The 19037-nt window shown below is 38.5% G+C and overlaps 1 protein-coding gene across 1 annotated transcript in view; it reads left to right on the plus strand.

Annotated features, from left to right (window-relative positions):
* TTC6 (tetratricopeptide repeat domain 6) overlaps nt 1-19037 on the plus strand; it is a 138199-nt gene that overhangs the window by 36723 nt on the left and 82439 nt on the right. Inside the window, 2 exon segments of the mRNA XM_037503224.2 lie at nt 14384-14476; nt 16665-16874. Coding sequence (XP_037359121.1) covers nt 14384-14476; nt 16665-16874 — 303 coding nt within the window.

Genomic DNA, 19037 nt, shown 5'->3' on the forward strand with positions numbered 1-19037 from the left:
TCAGAAAAGATGGTTGATGTGATTTCAATCTTGGTGTATCTGTTGATGTTTGTCTTGTGCCCCAGTATGTGATCGATCCTGGAGAATGATCCGTGTGCACTTGAGAAAAATGTGTACTCCGTTTTTTTGGGGTTTAGTGTTCTATAGATGTCTGTTAAGCCCAAATGCTCTAGGTCCTTATTTAGAGCTTTAGTTTCTTTACTTATTTTTTGTCTTGTTGATCTATCCATTGTTGATAGTGGTGTGTTGAAGTCTCCCACTACATATGTGTTTTCTCTGATGTCTGTTTTCAGAGAGGACAACAGTTGTCTGATATATTTTGGTGCTCCTTCGTTTGGTGAGTATATGTTAATGAGTGTTATTTCTTCTTGAAGTATTGTCCCCTTGATCATAATGTAGTGACCATTGGGGTCTCTTTATTTTTTTGAGTTTGAAGTCTATTTTATCTGATATAAGTATAGCTGTTCCTGCTTTCTTTTTTGGTCCATTTGCTTGTAGGATTGTTTTCCATCCTTTAACTTTGAGCCTATTTTTATCTTTTGTAGCTAAATGTGTTTCCTGGAGACAGCAAAAGGTTGGATTTTGTTTCTTAATCCAGGCTGCAACTCTGTGTCTTTTTATTGAAGAGTTTAGTCCATTTACATTTAGAGTTAATATTGATATGTTAGCATTTGTATTTGCCATTGTGTTTGTCTTTCCTTTGATTTTATTTATTCTTTTAATAACTTTTTTTTTTTTTGGCCTTCTTTCGTTGTTATTCGTCCCTCTGAGGTTTTGGCTTTAGGATTCCTTGTAGTATTTTTTGGAGTGGGGGTTTAGTCGTAATGAAATTCCAGAGTTTCTCTTTGTCTGGGAACGTCCTTATTCTTTCTTCATAGATGAAGGAGAGCTTTGCGGGATAGAGTATTCTTGGTTGGCATCTGTTTTCTTGGAGTCTGTTGACTATGTCCCTCCACTCTCTCCTTGCCCATAGTGTTTCTTCAGAGAAGTCTGATGTCAGCCTGATTAGTTTTCCTTTGAATGTTATCTGTTTCTTCCCTCTTGTCAGCTTCATTATTTTTTCCTTGTCCTGGATTCTTGGGAGCTTTACTATTATGTGTCTTGCTGTATTTTTCCTTTCGTCGTGGAAGTTTGGTGTTCTTCTTGCTTCTTGTATATCAATTTTCAGCTCCTTCTTCGCGTTTGGGAAGTTCTCTTCAATTATCTCCTGGAATATTTTCTCTGTTCCTACATCTCTCTCCTCTCCTTCTGGAATTCCTACAACTCTTATATTTCCTTTCCTCATGGAGTCAGATAGTTCCCGAAGTCTTTCTTCGTTCTTTTTCCTTCGTACTTCTCTTTCCTTTTCTGTTTTGGTTCTTTTTATTTCTGTGTCTTCAAGAGTACTTATTCGTTCTTCCATTTCATCTATTCTGCTTTCATTGCTTTTCCCAGAGTTCTTTAGTTCCTCCATTAATTCTTTGATCTCCTGCGTTTCTTTTGCTTCCCTCTTTAGGGACTCAATTTCCTTCTTCTGATCATTGTTTTCCTTTATGAGTTCTGTCATTTTTTTAATCACGGCAATTTTAAATTCTCTTTCTGGAAGGCTCAGAAGTTCTTCCAAGTTACTGTCGTTGCAATCTGGGGGGTGGTTTTCTTTTTGTGGTGTGCTTTTTCCTGAGGAGTTGCTAGGTTGCGTGTGGTTCTTCTACTCCCTACTGTCTGTTTTCTAATTTGTCGTATGCATTGGGACACTGTGTTGCTCGGACTGGCCGGCATCTTGGGTGAACTTCTCCGCTCCCCTCTGGCTCCTCCAGGAGCCATCTCTGGCTTCTGAGGGAGCTTTCTGCTGGTTTCAGGCAGTCTTTACTGAAGAAATGCCCCTGTTCTAAAATCGCAACGCGGGACTCAGTCCCTGAGCATCCGCTCTCAGGCACACTCTTCTGCGCGCCCGGTCTGCCCTGGACGTGGGTGCCTGTTCCCTCTGTGGGCTCAGACTGCTGGTCGGAAGGGGCCTGGCATGGGCTAACTTCCCAGCTGGCCACTGTCTCCTCCGGGAGCCTTCTGTCCTTTTCAAGCAGTCTTAAGAAATTTCCCTGTTCTATGGGGTGTTAGTGACTTTTTTTTTCTGGTCACTAGGTGGCGCCAGAGATCTCTCCTATTGTCCTTGGGGGGCTGTTTTTCGCCCTCCCCACCCCGTGGGACAGGGAACAGAGCGAGAATGGTAGGGTAAACCTCAACGGCTTTGGGGTGCTGTGTCTGCCTTGTGCCCCACCGTCGTGGAGAACCCACTCCCCGAACTTCGTGCCCCGGGTCTCAGTTCAAAGCCCTCAGGTCCAGGGCGCGGGCTGTAGCCCAGTTCAGTGGCGTGGGAATGGCGCCTTTTGCACCCCGCTCCCGTGCCTGGGCGCCTGGTTCCTGCTTACTCAGTGAGGGACTTTCCCCTCAGTGAGGGCCTCTGCGCGTCTCCCAGCAAGCCAAGCCTAGGTCGCAGGCGCGGGGACCTGGGCAGCCGTGATCCCGATCTGTGTTTGCTTTTCAAGTGCGCCAAGCGCGCCGCTTTTCCACACAAGCTTACTGGCCGGCCTGGGGGCTGTGTGCAGGTCTCCTCCAGAGTCTCTTTGTTCTCCAATGGCGCCCGGAGCCGTTTGCTCACCTCCGCGGCGAATCCTGCAGGGTTCTCCACAGCTCCCGTTCAAGGGGTATGGTGGCTGCAATAGTTCCTTTCCACTCCCAGTCCCGCTTGCTGCGTAGTTTGTTCTTGTTGGTCGTTTTAGTTTGTTGTTTTCCTCCTCTCTGCCGGTCGGAGAGTGCTGACTCTGTGGGCGGGGTAGGGGAGCAGGGTTCTGCACTTTCCTCCCTTCTGGTCCTCTTTTATGGCCACTTTCTTCTTCAGGTAGTTTGCTGGAGTCACCCATTTATCTTCCGTGTCCCAGTTCTCACTGGGACCTGCCGCTTTTCTTCCCTATTAACTTTTTTTAATGGGAGATCTTACTCGCAGCGTCTCCTCACCGCCATGTTGCTCCGCCCCCTTCAGGAATGTCTTCTTATGGTGGAAGCTTATGTAAGAGAATTGTTTCTATACATGCTTTTTAGAATTCCTCTTTTTTATTGAGACAATACAATATAATGTTAAGAAAACAGAAATTGGGGGCCTCCCTGGTGGTACAAGGGGTTAAGTCTCAGTGCTATGAAGCAATCCACAGCCACTGCATCAGAGTTCCATCCCCACCAGGGAGCTGACCCACATGGCGCAGCAGACCTCTCCTGTCTCACTTGGTGCTCCCCTCAGCAGTGTATTTCAGTAGATCTGCCTCTTCTACTCCCCACTCTCTCTAGTGACTCCACTCACCCTCCCACACCTCTGGCCTACACCCAGTTCTTGTATGCATAAATAAATAAATCTTAAAAAAAAGAAAGAAAACAGAATTTGGAACCAACACAAATGTGAGAGTAAAATATTTCAGAGATAAATAATTGTTCTCCCACCTTATTCTCATTAATTTAAGTGAAAATATGTAGTTGGTATCTGGGCAAAAGTTAATTAGCCTTAATAACAATGCTCCCAGAAATATGGGCAAGTCAGGTACTGGAGTTATCAGAAAATTTTGTTTTCTAATCCACAGGGAATAATGATTTTATAGTTGACTGTAATCTATTCCTATTAATCTGGAGATTATACTTTTCCATTTATCAGCTTGTCCCTTAAATAATTTCTAAATCCATACTAAATACTTGGTTTCATTATCCTGTGGATGGGTTTAGGAATGTGTGAGTTATTTTAACTGCTGCAAGATGTGTATTGTAGTCACTGTCACTACCACCTCCCCCCATTCCTCAGTGAAACAACTTGCTTGTCTTGTGTGGTGGGTCTAGAAGATTTTGACATAAAGACAGGAAAAGCAAGAATCACAGCTAAATATCACCTTGGATGATACCATAAAGATAAACAATTATGGGGCCTCCCTGGTGGCGCAGCGGTTGAGCACTGGATTGCAAAGCTGCCCACAGCCTCTGCAGCACCAGTTCGATCCCCAGACACTGGTTGAGGGTCCCACATGGCGCGCAGACCTCTCCTGCCACCTGCTGCTCCCCTCAGCAGTATATTTCGTCAGTCTGCCTGTTCTGATCCCTGCTCCGGCTCTGGTGAATTCTCTCACCCTCCCGCGCTTCTGACTGTACCCAGTGCTTGTATAAATAAATAAATAAATCTTTTAAAAAAAAAGATAAACAATTATGATAAAACATAAATTGACAAATACATTTATCTAAATAAATAAATTGAATGATACTCAGAACAAAGATTTAAAAGGGAAAAAAAGTGTAAGTACAAAACAAATATTTTTTGTATTAATTCTTCTAGACTCATTTTAACATTCTGCATCTTAAACTATTTCCAGCAGTTTAAAAAGAAAATCTGGCATTTTAATTTCTCCAGTGTTCCTTTCCTCTTCTGCGATTAATATGAGTCATCATATCTTGAGTTTATAGAGTATGAATAGTCTTCATGTCAATTTGAAGTAACTTTCTTTTTTCTTGAACCTTTTCCTGTCTTTATGATGAAGGCATATGATGTCCTTATTCTAGATTTTTATTTTTCTAACAGATTCTTTCAGGCTTACTCAGTGAATGACTCAGCATTGTGAATAGGGCCTCAAATACTTTGAACTAGGACCAAAGATAGTGAAATTAGATAATGGGTTCTTAGGAAATGTGAAGACAAATGCTGGTCTGATACTGGACAACAGTATTGATATACTTCAAGAATTAAAAATTATTTAAGTAATTGATTGTCATTAAGTAGATTTTTTTCCCACAGATATCAATCTTGTAAAATATTATTATTTTTTTATGTATAAAAGAAACCCTTTGTCTTTATTTTTTTATTTTTTATTTTTTACAATATATGCATTTTTTTTTTAAATAATAAATTTTATTTTTATATTCCCCATACAATTGCAAACCCCCCGTAAAATATTATTTTGATGAATAAAAATCTTACCAAATTAAAGTGAAGAGTAGAGTGATTGCTTAATTCTTAATAAAATCGATCCCATTTATCTTGTTTTCAGACAACATAGTGTGTAATAAAGTGAGAAAATTAATGTAATCCATGTAACTCTACATAAGGAGATATCTTGATTTATTTTCTGATATATACTAACACTTAATTGTATTCCAGGGTTACAAATTCAATCCTTTGGTCCTCTTTAGGGTATGAATTTGTCCCACATAGTGGTGGTTTCTTAGTGGTTACCAGTCATTTACCTCAGGGGTCACCAAACTTGCAATATCAAGGGCTAGATAGAAAATTGTTTAATCTTTGTGGACAAGGAGGCAAAATCAAGAATTATAGGCACATCTAGGAGAAGACAAATTTTACAGATATTTATTGATGAAATTTGGAATGTCCTTAATGGCTACTTACATTTGAATTTCATGTAAATTCCACTGTTCATGAAACATTATTCTTTAAAATTTTAAAACATCATTTAAATATGTAAAGATCCAATATTATCATGAGCTAAACAAAAAAACTGGTCATTAACCAAGATCTGGTCTTTGGACCACTCAGTGCATTACTCTTTAATTTGGCCTGTTCATATTCTTCAGGTAAATAGTTAGAAATGGGGTTATTGAGTCATGTGATACTTCTATTTAATTTTTTGAGTTATCTCCGTACTGTTTTCCACAGTGACTGCACTAATTTACATTCCTACCAGTAGTCCCTGAGGGTTTTTTTTTTCTTCCCTGCACATCCTCCCCAACACTTACTGTTTCCTGGTGAAATGCTTATTTAGATCCTCTGCCCACTTTTAATTGGGTTGTATGTGTTCTTTGTTGTTGAGTTGTATGAACTGTTTATATGTCTTGGATATTTAATCCTTTGCCTGATATACAGCTTTTAAATATCTTCTATTAGGTAGACTGCCTTTTCATTTTAATGATGGTTTCTTTGCAGCACAGAAGCTTTTCATTTGATGCAGTCCCATTTGTTTATATTCTCTTTAGTTTCTCGTGCTGTGCTGACTTTTGATTTACATTATTTTGTGAAAGACTGCCAGCAATTTTATGTGATCATATTGTTTTTTGCTTTTGAACAAAAGAGGGAACATGAGGACACTGGCCATTGTTACTTGAAAGTGGGTGTGAGATGCTGAGACCAGGTGGGGCCATCTTGCATTTGTCTAGTCTTGGCTTTCTGTTTTTAGAAAACTCCTGGACCAGTAAAAGGGCTGGAAAATGAACAGATTTGGGAAACTAATGAAAATTTTGAAAATCTGTGTCTCTACTCTAAAATTTAGATCTTAGTCTCACAAAACTATATTCCCTCAATGACATAGTCAATGTTTATTTTTCTTTGAAATATAAGTTATATGATTAATTATCAGGACTAACAAGTTGACTCAAATGTTAATCTAAATTATTAATTCTCATTTCTATTATCAAACTAAAACTTTTTTTTAATATATTTTGCCAATTACTTCAGACAAGATTTTTTTTAAAGATTTCTTTATGTATATAAGAACTGGGGTACAGACCAGAGGTGCAGGGGGTGAGAGAATTCACCAGAGACAGAGTGGGGAACAGAACAGGCAGATTGACTGAAATACACTGCTGAGGAGAGCAGTGGGTGAGTCAGGAGAGGTCTGCTGCGCCATGTGGGTAGTGCTGCAGTGGCTGTGGATAGTTTTATAGGTTGAGCCTTAACCTCTTGTGCCACCAGGAAGGCCCATCTTCAGACAAGATGTTCATGGCCAAAGCAAGTTACATAGATGACTCCAGGGTGAAGCAGTAGAAAGTACACTTTGCCTCTTGATGTGATAATTTAAAGGTTATATAGCAAAAGGTGTGGATAGAGTGAGAAGCGAAGAATTGAGACCATTAATATGATCTACCACACTAGTAATCCTCTGCACTTTTATTTTTTATTTATTTTTATTTTTTTATATTTTTTTTTTAATAGAGGCATGTTTTCTTTCTTTCTTTATTTGTTTGTTTGTTTGTTTTGTTTATACATGCACTGGGTACAGTCAGAAGCGCGGGAGGGTGAGAGAATTCACCAGAGCCAGAGCGGGGAGCAGAACAGGCAGAAGGACCGAAGTACACTGCTGAGGGGAGCAGCGGGCGGCAGGAGAGGTCTGCGCGCCATGCGGGACCCTCCTCCGGTGGCTGGGAAGCAGCCGGGGATCGAACTGGTGCCGCAGAGGCCGCGGGCAGCTTCGCAACCCAGCGCTCAACCGCTGCGCCACCGGGGAGGCCCTCCTCTGCACTTTTAAAACCTCCTCATAACACTATATCTTAAGGAAAGAGGTGGTAAGGATTCATTTTGGCCATTGTGTCATGAGGAAGCCCAGAAATCCCATTTTGTGAACCTGTGACTCCCCTGATGCCTCTCCCACTGATTCTGTGAGTTGTGCTAGCTTTTCAGTGGTTCCTCCATGAAAGGGTTTGTTTCTGATACTGAGAACCTTAATTGAAATACTTGAAACACAAAGTTCCTGCCTTACATCCGGAGATTAACTTCCTTGCTTCAGTAACTACCAAAATGGAAAGAGGGAAATTAAGGATATAGAGAATGTGGTGTAAGTTCTTACAGCTTCATATAAACTAATAAAAAGAAAGCAGTGATTTTCCTCTTTAATTAGAATCTGGCTGTCAGCAGAGTGGTGCAAATTTATACCCCACTTCTCTTATACCATGTGTTATTGTTATTTACACACACACACACAGATATATATGTTTGTCTAGGTTGTGAACACCTAAGTGATCAGAACTGAGTTTACTCATTTTTCTATTTTTAGTAGCATGGATCAAAAGAATGCCAAATCTCTTTTCTAGTACCATAAACAACCTGGAGACAAAATTTTTTATCTTTTGCTTTTTTTATCCCTCACATCACCCCGCATAGTTTCTTGGACTAAGTAAGTCTATAAATATTTGTCAAATGTTGTAAATAAAAATATGCTTACTGAGGACAGAATTTTTTTATTGACGTATTTATTTATGTTATTAAGTGATGAACTTAGAAGGATTCAAGAATATTTTTTTTCTTAGTTCTTGAATTTTTTTTAAAATAAATCTTATTTTTATACTCCCCATACAATTGCAACCCCCTTATTTTGACCCCAATCCCTCCCCTCCCCCCGCCCCCACCCCCACCCCCCATAGAGTGTCTCTGGTTCATAGTTTTTTTGTTGATTTTGATTTTCACTTTCTTATAGTTATTCATTTTCCTGGTCCCTTATTTAAGTTTTCTAGATTCCTGCTATGAGTGAGACCATCCAGTATTTTTCTTTTTCTTTCTGGCTTATTTCGCTGAGCATGATCCCCTCCAGCGCCATCCATGTTGCTGCAAATTGCATGTTTTTATCTTTTTTGAATGCTGAGTAATATTCCATGGTGTATATGTACCACATCTTCTGGATTCAAGAATATTTTTATGGATTCCTCTAAAAGTTTATTATTTCCACTCTCAGAGCTATGTGAGAAAAGTTTGGAAGAGCTGGGATACAGTATGGAAAAGAAATTACTGAAGGCTCTTTGTTAATGCTCTTTTATGGATGTAGTTAGTCATTCTTTACCTTCATTAAAGCAGGTATATACATTGCCTAAAATATAAATATAGATTAGGTGGTATTAGTTATAGACTTGTATTACTGAGCGGACTTATAGAATGTCCTTCATTGACTTTGCTTAATAATGGGACAAGTAGTCCTCCCGATGACACAAGGGGTTAAGTCTCAGCACTATAAAGCTATCAGCAGCCACTGCAGCATGAGTTTGATCCCTAGTCAAGGAGCTAACCCATATGGTGCAGCAGACCTCTCCTGACTTGCCGCCTGTTCCCCTCAGCAGTGTATTCCAGTAGATCTGCCTGTTCTGCTCCCCACTGTGTCTCTGGTGAATCCTCTCACCACCCCCCTGTAACTGGCCTGTACCCCAGCTCTTGTATGCAAAAATAAATAAAATAAATCTTTAAAAAATATATGAGACAAGGAATCATATTCTTGGAGTGGGTTTATCACGTGTTCTTCCTTTAGTAAGCTCTTGAATTCTCTGTGATTCTGTGTTTTTCACAAGTGTAGCAGTGGTGTGAAGGATGTGTCTTTTAAATGTACTGACAAGTATAATGAAGTGTTGGCTTGATAATATTTCCTGATGTATGAGGTTATTACATGAGACAAAGAAGTATTCCCGAATATATATTGTTAATGCACATAACTTTTTGTTTTGCTTAAAGATTTAGGAGACAGTACTTCATTTCTTAATGGAATATCTTAAACAATGTTTATCTTTTAGTATGGTGAAGACAACCTACACAATAATCGATAACAAGAACGAAAACACATAATTATGTAAATAAATGTTATATCATTTGAGATCTTAAGTTCTATAGAAATGCTATGAAATAGCAGAAGCTCTGAAGTTTTACCCCTAGAGCCTTTTTAAAGTTATTTTTTGGGTAACAAATCACCCCCCAACCTAGCAGCTTAAACAAAGAAAATTTATTATTAAACAGTCTCTGTGGGTCACGAATCCAAGAACAGCTTTGCTGTGTGATTCTGCCTTGAGGTTTCTCCTGGGGTTGTGGTCAAGGACCCATTGGGGGCTGCCATTATCTTGAAACTTGGATGGGACTGGAGGGTGTCCTTGCTGGATGCCACAGTCACCAGATGGGCAATTCTGCGCCGCCTGCTGACTGGAAACCTCACTTCCTTCCCATGTGGAGCTCTCCATAGAATGGTTTGTGTCTCTCTGATGTGGCAGCTGGCTTGCCTCACAGCGAGTGCCAGAGAGTGAAATGGAAACTGCAGTATCTTTGATTACACAACCAAACTCTCATTTCTGCTATATCTTATTCATTGCACAGGCTCCCCTACTCCCTGAGGAGGGAACCATCAGATTTCCGCGAATGGCACCACGAACGATTTTTGCTGAGTATTTGGATAGTTTTGCTGTGTATTAATTTGAGTTTTATTTTAGTTATTTACTATTTAAATTTTTTTATATTTTATTTTATATATTTTTTACATCATTTTTCATTTTTGAACAATGTATGATTTTATCTTGGTTATATTCCCCATACAATTCCCACCCTCCGTATTTTGACCCTAATCCCTCCTACCCCCTCCCCCCCTCGTAGTGTGTCTCTGGCTTATAGTTGCTTGTTGATTTTGATTTTTACTTCATTATAATTAGTCTTTCTCCTGGCCCCTTATTTAGGTTTTCTAAATTCCTGCTATGAGTGAGACCATCCGCTATTTTCCTTTTTCTTTCTGCCTTATTTCGCTGAGCATGATCCCTTCCAGCTCCATCCATGATGCTGCAAATTGTATGAGTTTATCTTTTTTGATTGCTGAATAGTATTCCATTGTGTATATGTACCACATCTTCTTGATCCAGTCATCTATTTTGGGGCATTTGGGTTGTTTCCATAGCTTAGCTATGGTAAATAGTGCTGTGATAAACATAGGGGTGCAGGTGCCCTCTTGAATTAATGATTCTGTGTCCTTTGGGTAAATATCCAGGAGTGGAATATTTTAGATATTTTTTTTTTTTGCATGAGTTTAAATAGAAAACATTTAAGATGAGTTGAACGTATCTGGTTTAGGCACATCAATGAGAGTTTTTCAGTTTTAAAGTCATTAGAGAAACTGAGACAAATATGTTTTTATCCTTCTTCAGTTTGTGTTTTGAAAGTCTTAGTTTTAAAGATTTACATTGACTAAATAAACAAAAGCGGTATAAGAACTTTCAGTATTGACACAGGCACATAATTATTTTCAGGTGGCTTTATGTTAAGATGTGAAAAAAGAACTACTGATTTTTCTTCTCTCTTCTCCTACTTCCTATCCCAAGAACCCAACTCTTCCCCAATTTGTTTCTCAGTGACACAATTGAAACTGGAGCATTTTCTGATGTTTATATTTTTTCCTGATCTCTATGAAAATGAAATTCATATTAAATTTGGAACCTGTGTTTGACTGCATGTATCAGTTTGCATTAAAAAAAAAGCATTTCTAGTATGTCATTTTTGTCTAACTAAATAGTAAGCTTCTTAAAAAAAAAAGCATCTTGCTCTATATATCTCTTGAATTCCTAGCCAGGAAGCACTGTAGCTGGTCGCATCATAACTCACTGAAGACTTTGTGCTAAATTCAAAGGACCGTCCTATCTGACACAGCAGATACTATAACCTAGGAGCAGACATGGTGACTTGAAAAATGAGTGTAAACTTCTGAAAGGAAAAACCTGGATCTTGTGTTACCTTCCCTGGTATGAATATCTAAGGAGTGAAAAACAGTGTATTGCCCTACATAGACTTGGTGATATTCTGGAAATATTTTTCTCAGTGTATCTGTTTTCTACAATCTGAATCAAACATACTTTCCATGAATGTTTCAGGCATTTCTTTCTTTCTTTTTTTTTTTTTTTTAAAGATTTATTTATTTATTTATACAAGCACTGGGTACAGTCAGAAGTACGGGAGGGTGAGAGAATTCACCAGAGCCAGAGCAGGGAGCAGAGCAGGCAGAAGGACCAAAGTACACTGCTGAGGGGAGCAGCGGGCGGAGGGATAGGTCTGTGCGCCATGTGGGACCCTCCTCCGGTGGCCGGGAGCAGCCAGGGATTGAACTGGCACTTTGAATGTGGTACCCTCCTCTGGTGGCCGGGGAGCAGCCGGGGATCGAACCAACGCTGCAGAGGCTGTGGGCAGCTTCGCTACCCAGCACTCAACTGCTGGGCCACCGGGGAGGTCTGTCAGGCATTTATTTCTAAAAGCCCCATATAGTTTTAAGCTATAGGGCACCTACCAGAAGAGTGATATAAAAAGTGGAAATTACTTGAAACAGTGATTCTGGAACTATTTTGTTTTTTAGCCTGTTTAAATAACAGGGCATATTTTGTTAGGACTCTGTGGAAAAGATACATTATATATTTAGTAATAGATAGTATCTGTAACAATTTTGATGTTTAAATTTAGATGGGAGCCAACTGAGTTCTGTTGTTTTAATCAGGTTTTTCTAAAGTGACAATTTACTGAATACATTCTTCAGTCCAGCCATCCAGAACAATCATAGAAAATGTTTAATTTTTTTAAAACTCAAATGTGGTTAAAAATGAATGCAAAGCAGCCCTGACACATTCTTGTGCCTGTAAGCAGGATTCTACAGGCCAATGCCTGCAGGGTTTTGCCTGCAGGGAAAATTAAAGAAAGTCAATGCAAATCAGGGCAGTTTTTCAAGAAGGTAACCTGTGTGGACAAGTATTTGTTTAGGGCCATAAAAATGTCTTTTCTTTCCTTCTTTCTGAAACTTGAACTTCATAGTAATAGTTATTTAAAGGCAGTGCACCTTGAATAGGGGCTGACGAAGCCATGAAAGGGTATATGTTAGAAACATTCTCTGGGCCAGTATCTGCCACCATCATTTGGGGCACAGCCTGGATGCCTGAGGAAGAGTGGGGGGTGGGGTGGGGAGGAGCTGATGTTCCATCAAGATCTTTCCTGCTCTGACATTTTTAGATTCTAACTAAGATGCCCCGGGTTGGAACTGCTGTGAGACACATGAGAAATGTATCCAGGATTGTGAAATTGGACTGCTCACGGCTTTATAAATTTTCAAGTATTTAAAATATTTGTTTAACATTATGCTAGAACCTGCAAACGATGTGGAAATTTACTACTTGTTTATAATTTTTTGACTCAGGGAGATAGAATCAATACCTGTTAGGCAAAATGCTTACATTGAGTTTCTTCTAAGAATTTTCTCTCTTTTCTCTCCCTTAGTACCAGATCCAAGATTTATGATTCAAGACAATTTTTATTTCTCAGTAGTTTTTTTAAATAACATTTCCTAACACTATTTTGTACTTTATATATTTCGTGATTTTTTTTTTCTTTTCTCATTTTTTGGATTTAGATTTTGTGAATTGACTTTCTGCCTACCCAACCTATTTCTAATAGATTTACAATGGACTTTTGGGGGCTGTAGGCCTATCATCACATCCTCTTGAAATAATAGTAATTTGGTTAAATCATTTATCGTATGTTTTGTTTCTATTTCATAGCTAGAATTTCCAGGATAAAGTCAAATTATGATGGTAACAATGGTCATCCTATTTTGCTTTTTATTTTAATGTGAGTAATACTATTTATTATTAATGAGATATTTTGTTTGAATATATTCTCATTTATGCCTCATAGTAAACCTGAGGTGTGTACTATTATTGTTCCCATTTTATAAAATTGAGGCATTTTTTTTCTTTGGTCTCTTGGGTTTCACCATTGCATGAGCAGATTGGTATTCAGCCAAAGTTTAATGGTTCTATGCAGATTTCTGGGTCATTCTATATGTAGCTACCACCGCTCAGTACCAGGCCTTGCAAATTCTGCTCTCTTTATCGTTTCCATGCTGATGCCTGTCTCTTCAACTAAGTGAGGCACCGAGGGCCTGCATGTTTCCCCCTCCTTATGCTGTGGGCTAGAAATTGTGTGAGGCAGAAATCTGAGGTGATTTATCCCTTAACCATTTTTCTTTCCACTAGTTCAGTCAATATAGTCTTCTATTGCCAATTGTGTAGTTATAAAATATTTGTTCTTACATTTTGTACAGTTTTAATAGTTTTTTAATTTAAGAGGACTTAAGAATAAGTCACTGGCCTTGGTTGGATCTCTTTAATGAAACAAAGAAAAAGTAGAAAAGCAGAATTTTAAGGCAAAATAAATGCTCATATCTCACTGTTGGCATTACTGGAGGTGAATGGAAAAAGGGACCTTAAAGAGTCATGCAGTAAAATGCCCATTGTTAAGGATGATGAAACTGAGGTAAAGGGAAGCAAAACAATTTGCCAATTGATGTTTGATTTGTGACTTTATAGTTTGGGCGGAACCTGGGTCTCTAGTCCTATTTATTGTTCAATAGTCTGGTGTGCTATCTTTTTACCTCTTCAACTGCATAGAATATATCATAGTAATTAACATTTGTAATGATAAAAATGACACTAACAATTATACCCGTAAAAATGTTAAGTACATTCAGACTCCTTGCTTTTGATTAAATTAAATTTTAGTTTTGATTTTATCTTCCTTATGCAGTCATTTAATAGTAGTGTTTTACAGTATTTGATTTAAAATTATCCATCTTATTAAATCTGATTACACATCTATAGAAGTTAATAATTAGAAAAGCCATGAAATTGGAAAAATAGACAAGGTATTTTTATTGTATCTTTTGTTCTATATTTCTCATTTACTGCATCATATTGACTGGTTCATTTTCTCTTTTATGTGTTCCTTATTCACTGCATTATATTGACTAGCATTTTGCTGCACTGAATTCTATGCTTCAGTGATTTTTAAATTGGCATTATTCTAATTGTTTCATTTTCTTCCTTCAAGGATATTGCTTTAATGGGAAAAATTGGCTCTCGGAAAACACCTCAAGAGCCAGCAGAGCAGGGATTACAGATAAGAGTTGAAGAAGCTCAAATGGTAAAGTCTTTCATAACAAAATTCCTTGCTTATATTATTTTATAGTCTACCTCCTGTTGCATGAATGTTTGTTTAGAGAGTTAAAAAAAAAACCAAAACTCCTTCAATTTACTGTAGAGATGTGTTTCACTATTAATACTTCTAATCCAAAACCTCAATGAGAGCTGTGGCTACTTTGGCTCATCCTTGTTTTCTATGATAGATCTTGTGAGCTAAGGGGCCTATCTCTTTTCAGAAGGGAAAGATTATAACAATTATTCTGATCTATAGACAGTCAGATCTAGAAGGTAGTTGGAGCAGTAAAAGTCATTAGCTCCTCAGGAACTTTTATTTATTTAGCTAGAAATGTGAAAAGCATTGACAAGGGAGAAAAATTCGGAGCATAAGTCATTTTAAGTCTAATGTATCAAGTTTAGAAAACTTATGGAAGTTCAAAAAGCCATGTATCCTATAATATGAGAATTACCACATGTGATTGAACTACTAGAGTTTGAGGTGCTTCTTGGTTTAAGACTTTGTCTTTCCCGGGCCTCCCCGGTGGCGCAGCGGTTGAGCGCTGGGTTGCGAAGCTGCCTGCAGCCTCTGCAGCCAGTTCGATCCCCGGTTGCTCCCTGGCCACCGGAGGAGGGTCCCACATGGCGCGCAGACCTCTCCTGCCGCCCGCTGCTCCCCTCAGCAGTGTACTTCGGTCCTTCTGCCTGCTCTGCTCCCCGCTCTGGCTCTGGTGAATTCTCTCACCCTCCCGCGCTTCTGACTGTACCCAGTGCATGTATAAACCAAACAAACAAACAAATAATAAATAAATAAATAAGACATGCCTCTAGAAATTAAAAAAAAAAAAAAAAAAAAAAAAAGACTTTGTCTTTCCCCCTTTTGTACTCTCATCCCTTGTTATAGGACCCAACATGTGTGGCACTAATAGCCAATCAGTAAAGGTATTTGGATAAGTCAGTTTTGAAGCCTCAACTGGAAATTGTATTGAGGCAACCAGGAGCAGAGAAATTTAAAAGAAACGGAGTGATTATCAGTGCCAAAGCTATGGAGCATAAGATGAACAAGTCTCTCATAGGTGGAAAGTATGGATAGAAATAGATTACCCTAGTCTTGATCTCTTCTGTGATTTTATGAAAAGTGTTTTATTGCTTGGTTTTTATTTACCAATGAGAAAACTGAGGTTGTAAGAGTTAAGTTGCTTGACCGTGATCATGAATCTGTTAATTGGCTGATCCAGGATTTGAATTAAGTCCCATTGGGCATAAAGCTCTTACTCTTACCACAACCCATATCTTTATAAAAACACAAGCTCCAGATAAAAGTTTCACTTTACAAACTTAGTTTTTTTTTTTTTTTCTCAGATATCTCATCTTTCATTATAAAGAGATTGTAAAGTATTTGGTACTGTATGCCATCTTTACCTTTTACTTATTAACAATGAGTGCGTCAAAGAACAAAGTGAAAAATTGCATTTTCAGTCTATAGAATTTGACTTTTATATAAATCAGACAGGTTTATTATCTATTAATTTAAGATAGTGAAGTTTTACCTGCTAATGCTCCATACTCCCAAATAATCGTGGCTTAAAATTGGGCAACACCTAAATATGGCTATAAAGATACTTAAGACTTGCTGAGAGACAGATTAAGTCAGTGAGGCATTTTTAAGAAACCCAAAACAGGTCAAGCAATGACATTTTGTAAGACTTTTTCATCTGAGCTTAGAACGGAGTGGTATGTCTGGGTCTCTTCTTGAGACCTCTGGGTCAACTCTTCTTTGAAGGCCTGATGTCAGGCTTCTAGAAGAGTACCTGACTAGCAGGAATCCTACTTAGAAAAAATGAAACTCAGGATAGGCAGAATGTTTCAATTGGCCTTGACTCTGTGTGAGTGTGGAGTGGAATCGGTAAGATTTGAGTTTGTTTCCTTAGAATTGTAGCATGTAACTGTTTTTGCTGATAGCTATCATGTTCTAAGACAAGAGTGGAGGCAAATAATTTGCCTGGCTTCCCATATTGCTTAAGTCATTTTGAGTTTCTCTTTCTAAATCTTCAGAGGAAATGTACTACCTCAGCTTAATTTCAATCATGCATGTTTAGAATGCTTTTGTTGCCAAAAAACAAACATTGCATGACTTAACAACTTTAGAAGGACCAATATAAAGAACTTGCTTGTACATTTATGTTTTCCAAAAGGAAGCGCTGGATGAACTTCCTGAAGTTGTATCAAGTCTTTCACAGATTGAACAAGAGGATATATCAGAATGGGGAATCTCAGATGGAGAAAGCATGGTGTTTAAAACTCAGGAAACTTTGGAAGTGAAGCCAGTTGATCAATCAAGTAAACCTTTGGAAGATAAAGAACCTGAAAAAGGTTCAAAAGCAGCCAAAAGGCTATCTTTAAAGGTAAAACACTATTTATGTTGGATACAGAGTTTTGTAAGTTGAGGGTGTTCAGATGTAAAGAAATGGCCCAGGCAAGGGCCAAGGCAATGGGTAGAGGGTGGGAGAGTGGGGGGGGGTGCAGGTGAGTTACCCTGAAAAGAAACCCTGTGTGCAACTGCTAACAAACATAATTGCAAGTCTGGGGAGGGAAGACAGATTTTTAAAGAGGGAAGGACCTGAAGACTTTCAGAAATTGGCCAAGGATCTTCCCATTGTCATCTTGAGGAAGTTAGGAGCAGTTGCCTGGGGACCAAGACTGCACTCAGTTACAATATAGCTTACAAGTTACAATATAGCTTTGTAACTTGTCCCTTTTAGGTTTATCCTAAATCTTTGTCTTTTCCTATTGCAAGAATGTTTCCCAGATTTTCTTTATGTATAATATTCGTAGCTTTCAATCATATTTGCATATATTCTCACTGTTACTTACTTTCGTTTTTTTTTTTTAAAGTTTATTTTTTATTAATTTGTACATACGAGAACTGGGGTACAGACCAGAGATGTGGGTGGGTGAGGGGATTCACCAGAGACAGAGTGGGGAACAGAACAGGCAGATCTATTGAAATACACTGCTGCGGGGAGCAGCAGGTGAGCCAGGAGAGGTCTGCTGTGCCATGTGGGGTAGCTCCCTGGGTGGGACATTGAACTCATGCTGCAGCTGGAGATAGCTTGATAGTGCTGTTACTTAACCCCAGCGCCACCAGGGAGGCCACTCACTATTATTTTCTTAGTATTTTTCTTTAATTTGGATTACTTTTTATTAAACAAGTTAATCTAAAAATAGCTACATTATCATTAGGATTAAGAAAGTACTTTTCACTGAACCATAGCATATTATATGATTATTGTTAGTTACCTTTCTTGGACTATTGTAGATGGAGGTCCATTTTTAGATAAACTATCTTCCTTGTCAAACGCGTTCCTTCTGGGTTCCCTCTCCTACCAATGACTATGTTTCTACTATACTCATCCAGGTTATCCATTCTTCAACTTTTGCCCAAAACTCATAACTCCACAACTTTGCCTTTAGTTTTGACCTTCTACTTTCCTTGCCTCACACATATAATCAGTTTACCAGGGCCTATATTTCTCCTAAACATTATTATTCATGCTTTTTTCTTCTTCTTCTCTTTTCCAGTTGCCCATATTCTGCGTCCTGGTCACCTTATGTCTGGATTTGTTCAACTACCTTCTGGTTTTTATTCATTTCTCAAGCTCTAATTTCTTAGGTTCATCCTATGAACATATCAGTCTTCTGGGAGTTGTAGCTAATAATGAAGATACACAAATAATAATTGACCAGAGAAAATCTACCACAACTCTGAGGGACACAGGAATGGTCGTGTTGTTGCTGAACAACTCCATCAGAAGTCATTCTGATAACTTCCACCAGAAGTCATACCCCAATTGCACTTGGGGTATGAAGTGAAGTCTCCCAAGTGTGCAGAAACCCACTCATTTCTAGCTGTTCCGGGTGAATCCTGTGTGTTAAACTGACACCTTCTAGGTGTGAAGACCTTAGAAACATCCTTAAAGACTGTGGTATAGATGAAAAAGTATTAGGCTGGTGGGAACAAGTAATGTTACATCTATTCTTCTGCCTGATCATTGGGATGATGGGAATAGAATGTTGGCCTGATTGTCAAATATTAGTAACAAAATGTGTCAAAGAATGGAACTGGGTTTTCTAGATAGTGGTTTATTCACTATGACCTATCAGGAATTTAAATGCCCCCTTAAAAAGTTCCATAATGTTCATTCTTTTGGCTTTTTGGACTTCTACGAAATATTATTAAGAAATTATGCAAATTATTTATTTTTGAAAAAAAATGTAATCCTTTCCTAAGGTTGTTAGAATTTGAGTGCTTACCATATGCTAGCAACTTTACTAATGCTTTGCATATGATATCTTATTTTTTCCTAGTAGCAGCTCTATTATTACCCTCATTTTATAGTTGAAAAGCTGAGTCATAGAGATGATAAGTAACATACTCAAGTACAACCATTTAATTAAGTTGTGGAGGCAGGGCCTGAGCTGATGTGTTCTAATCTGGAACCTTCACTCTTTAACACTTGGCAACACTGCCTTTTCATAACAACTACCCAGTGTCTGGTGACGTACAA

The sequence above is a fragment of the Talpa occidentalis genome, unplaced genomic scaffold (assembly GCF_014898055.3).
Source record: "Talpa occidentalis isolate TD23 unplaced genomic scaffold, MPIMG_talOcc4v2.1 talOcc4.11, whole genome shotgun sequence".
Classification (NCBI taxonomy): Eukaryota; Metazoa; Chordata; class Mammalia; order Eulipotyphla; family Talpidae; genus Talpa; species Talpa occidentalis.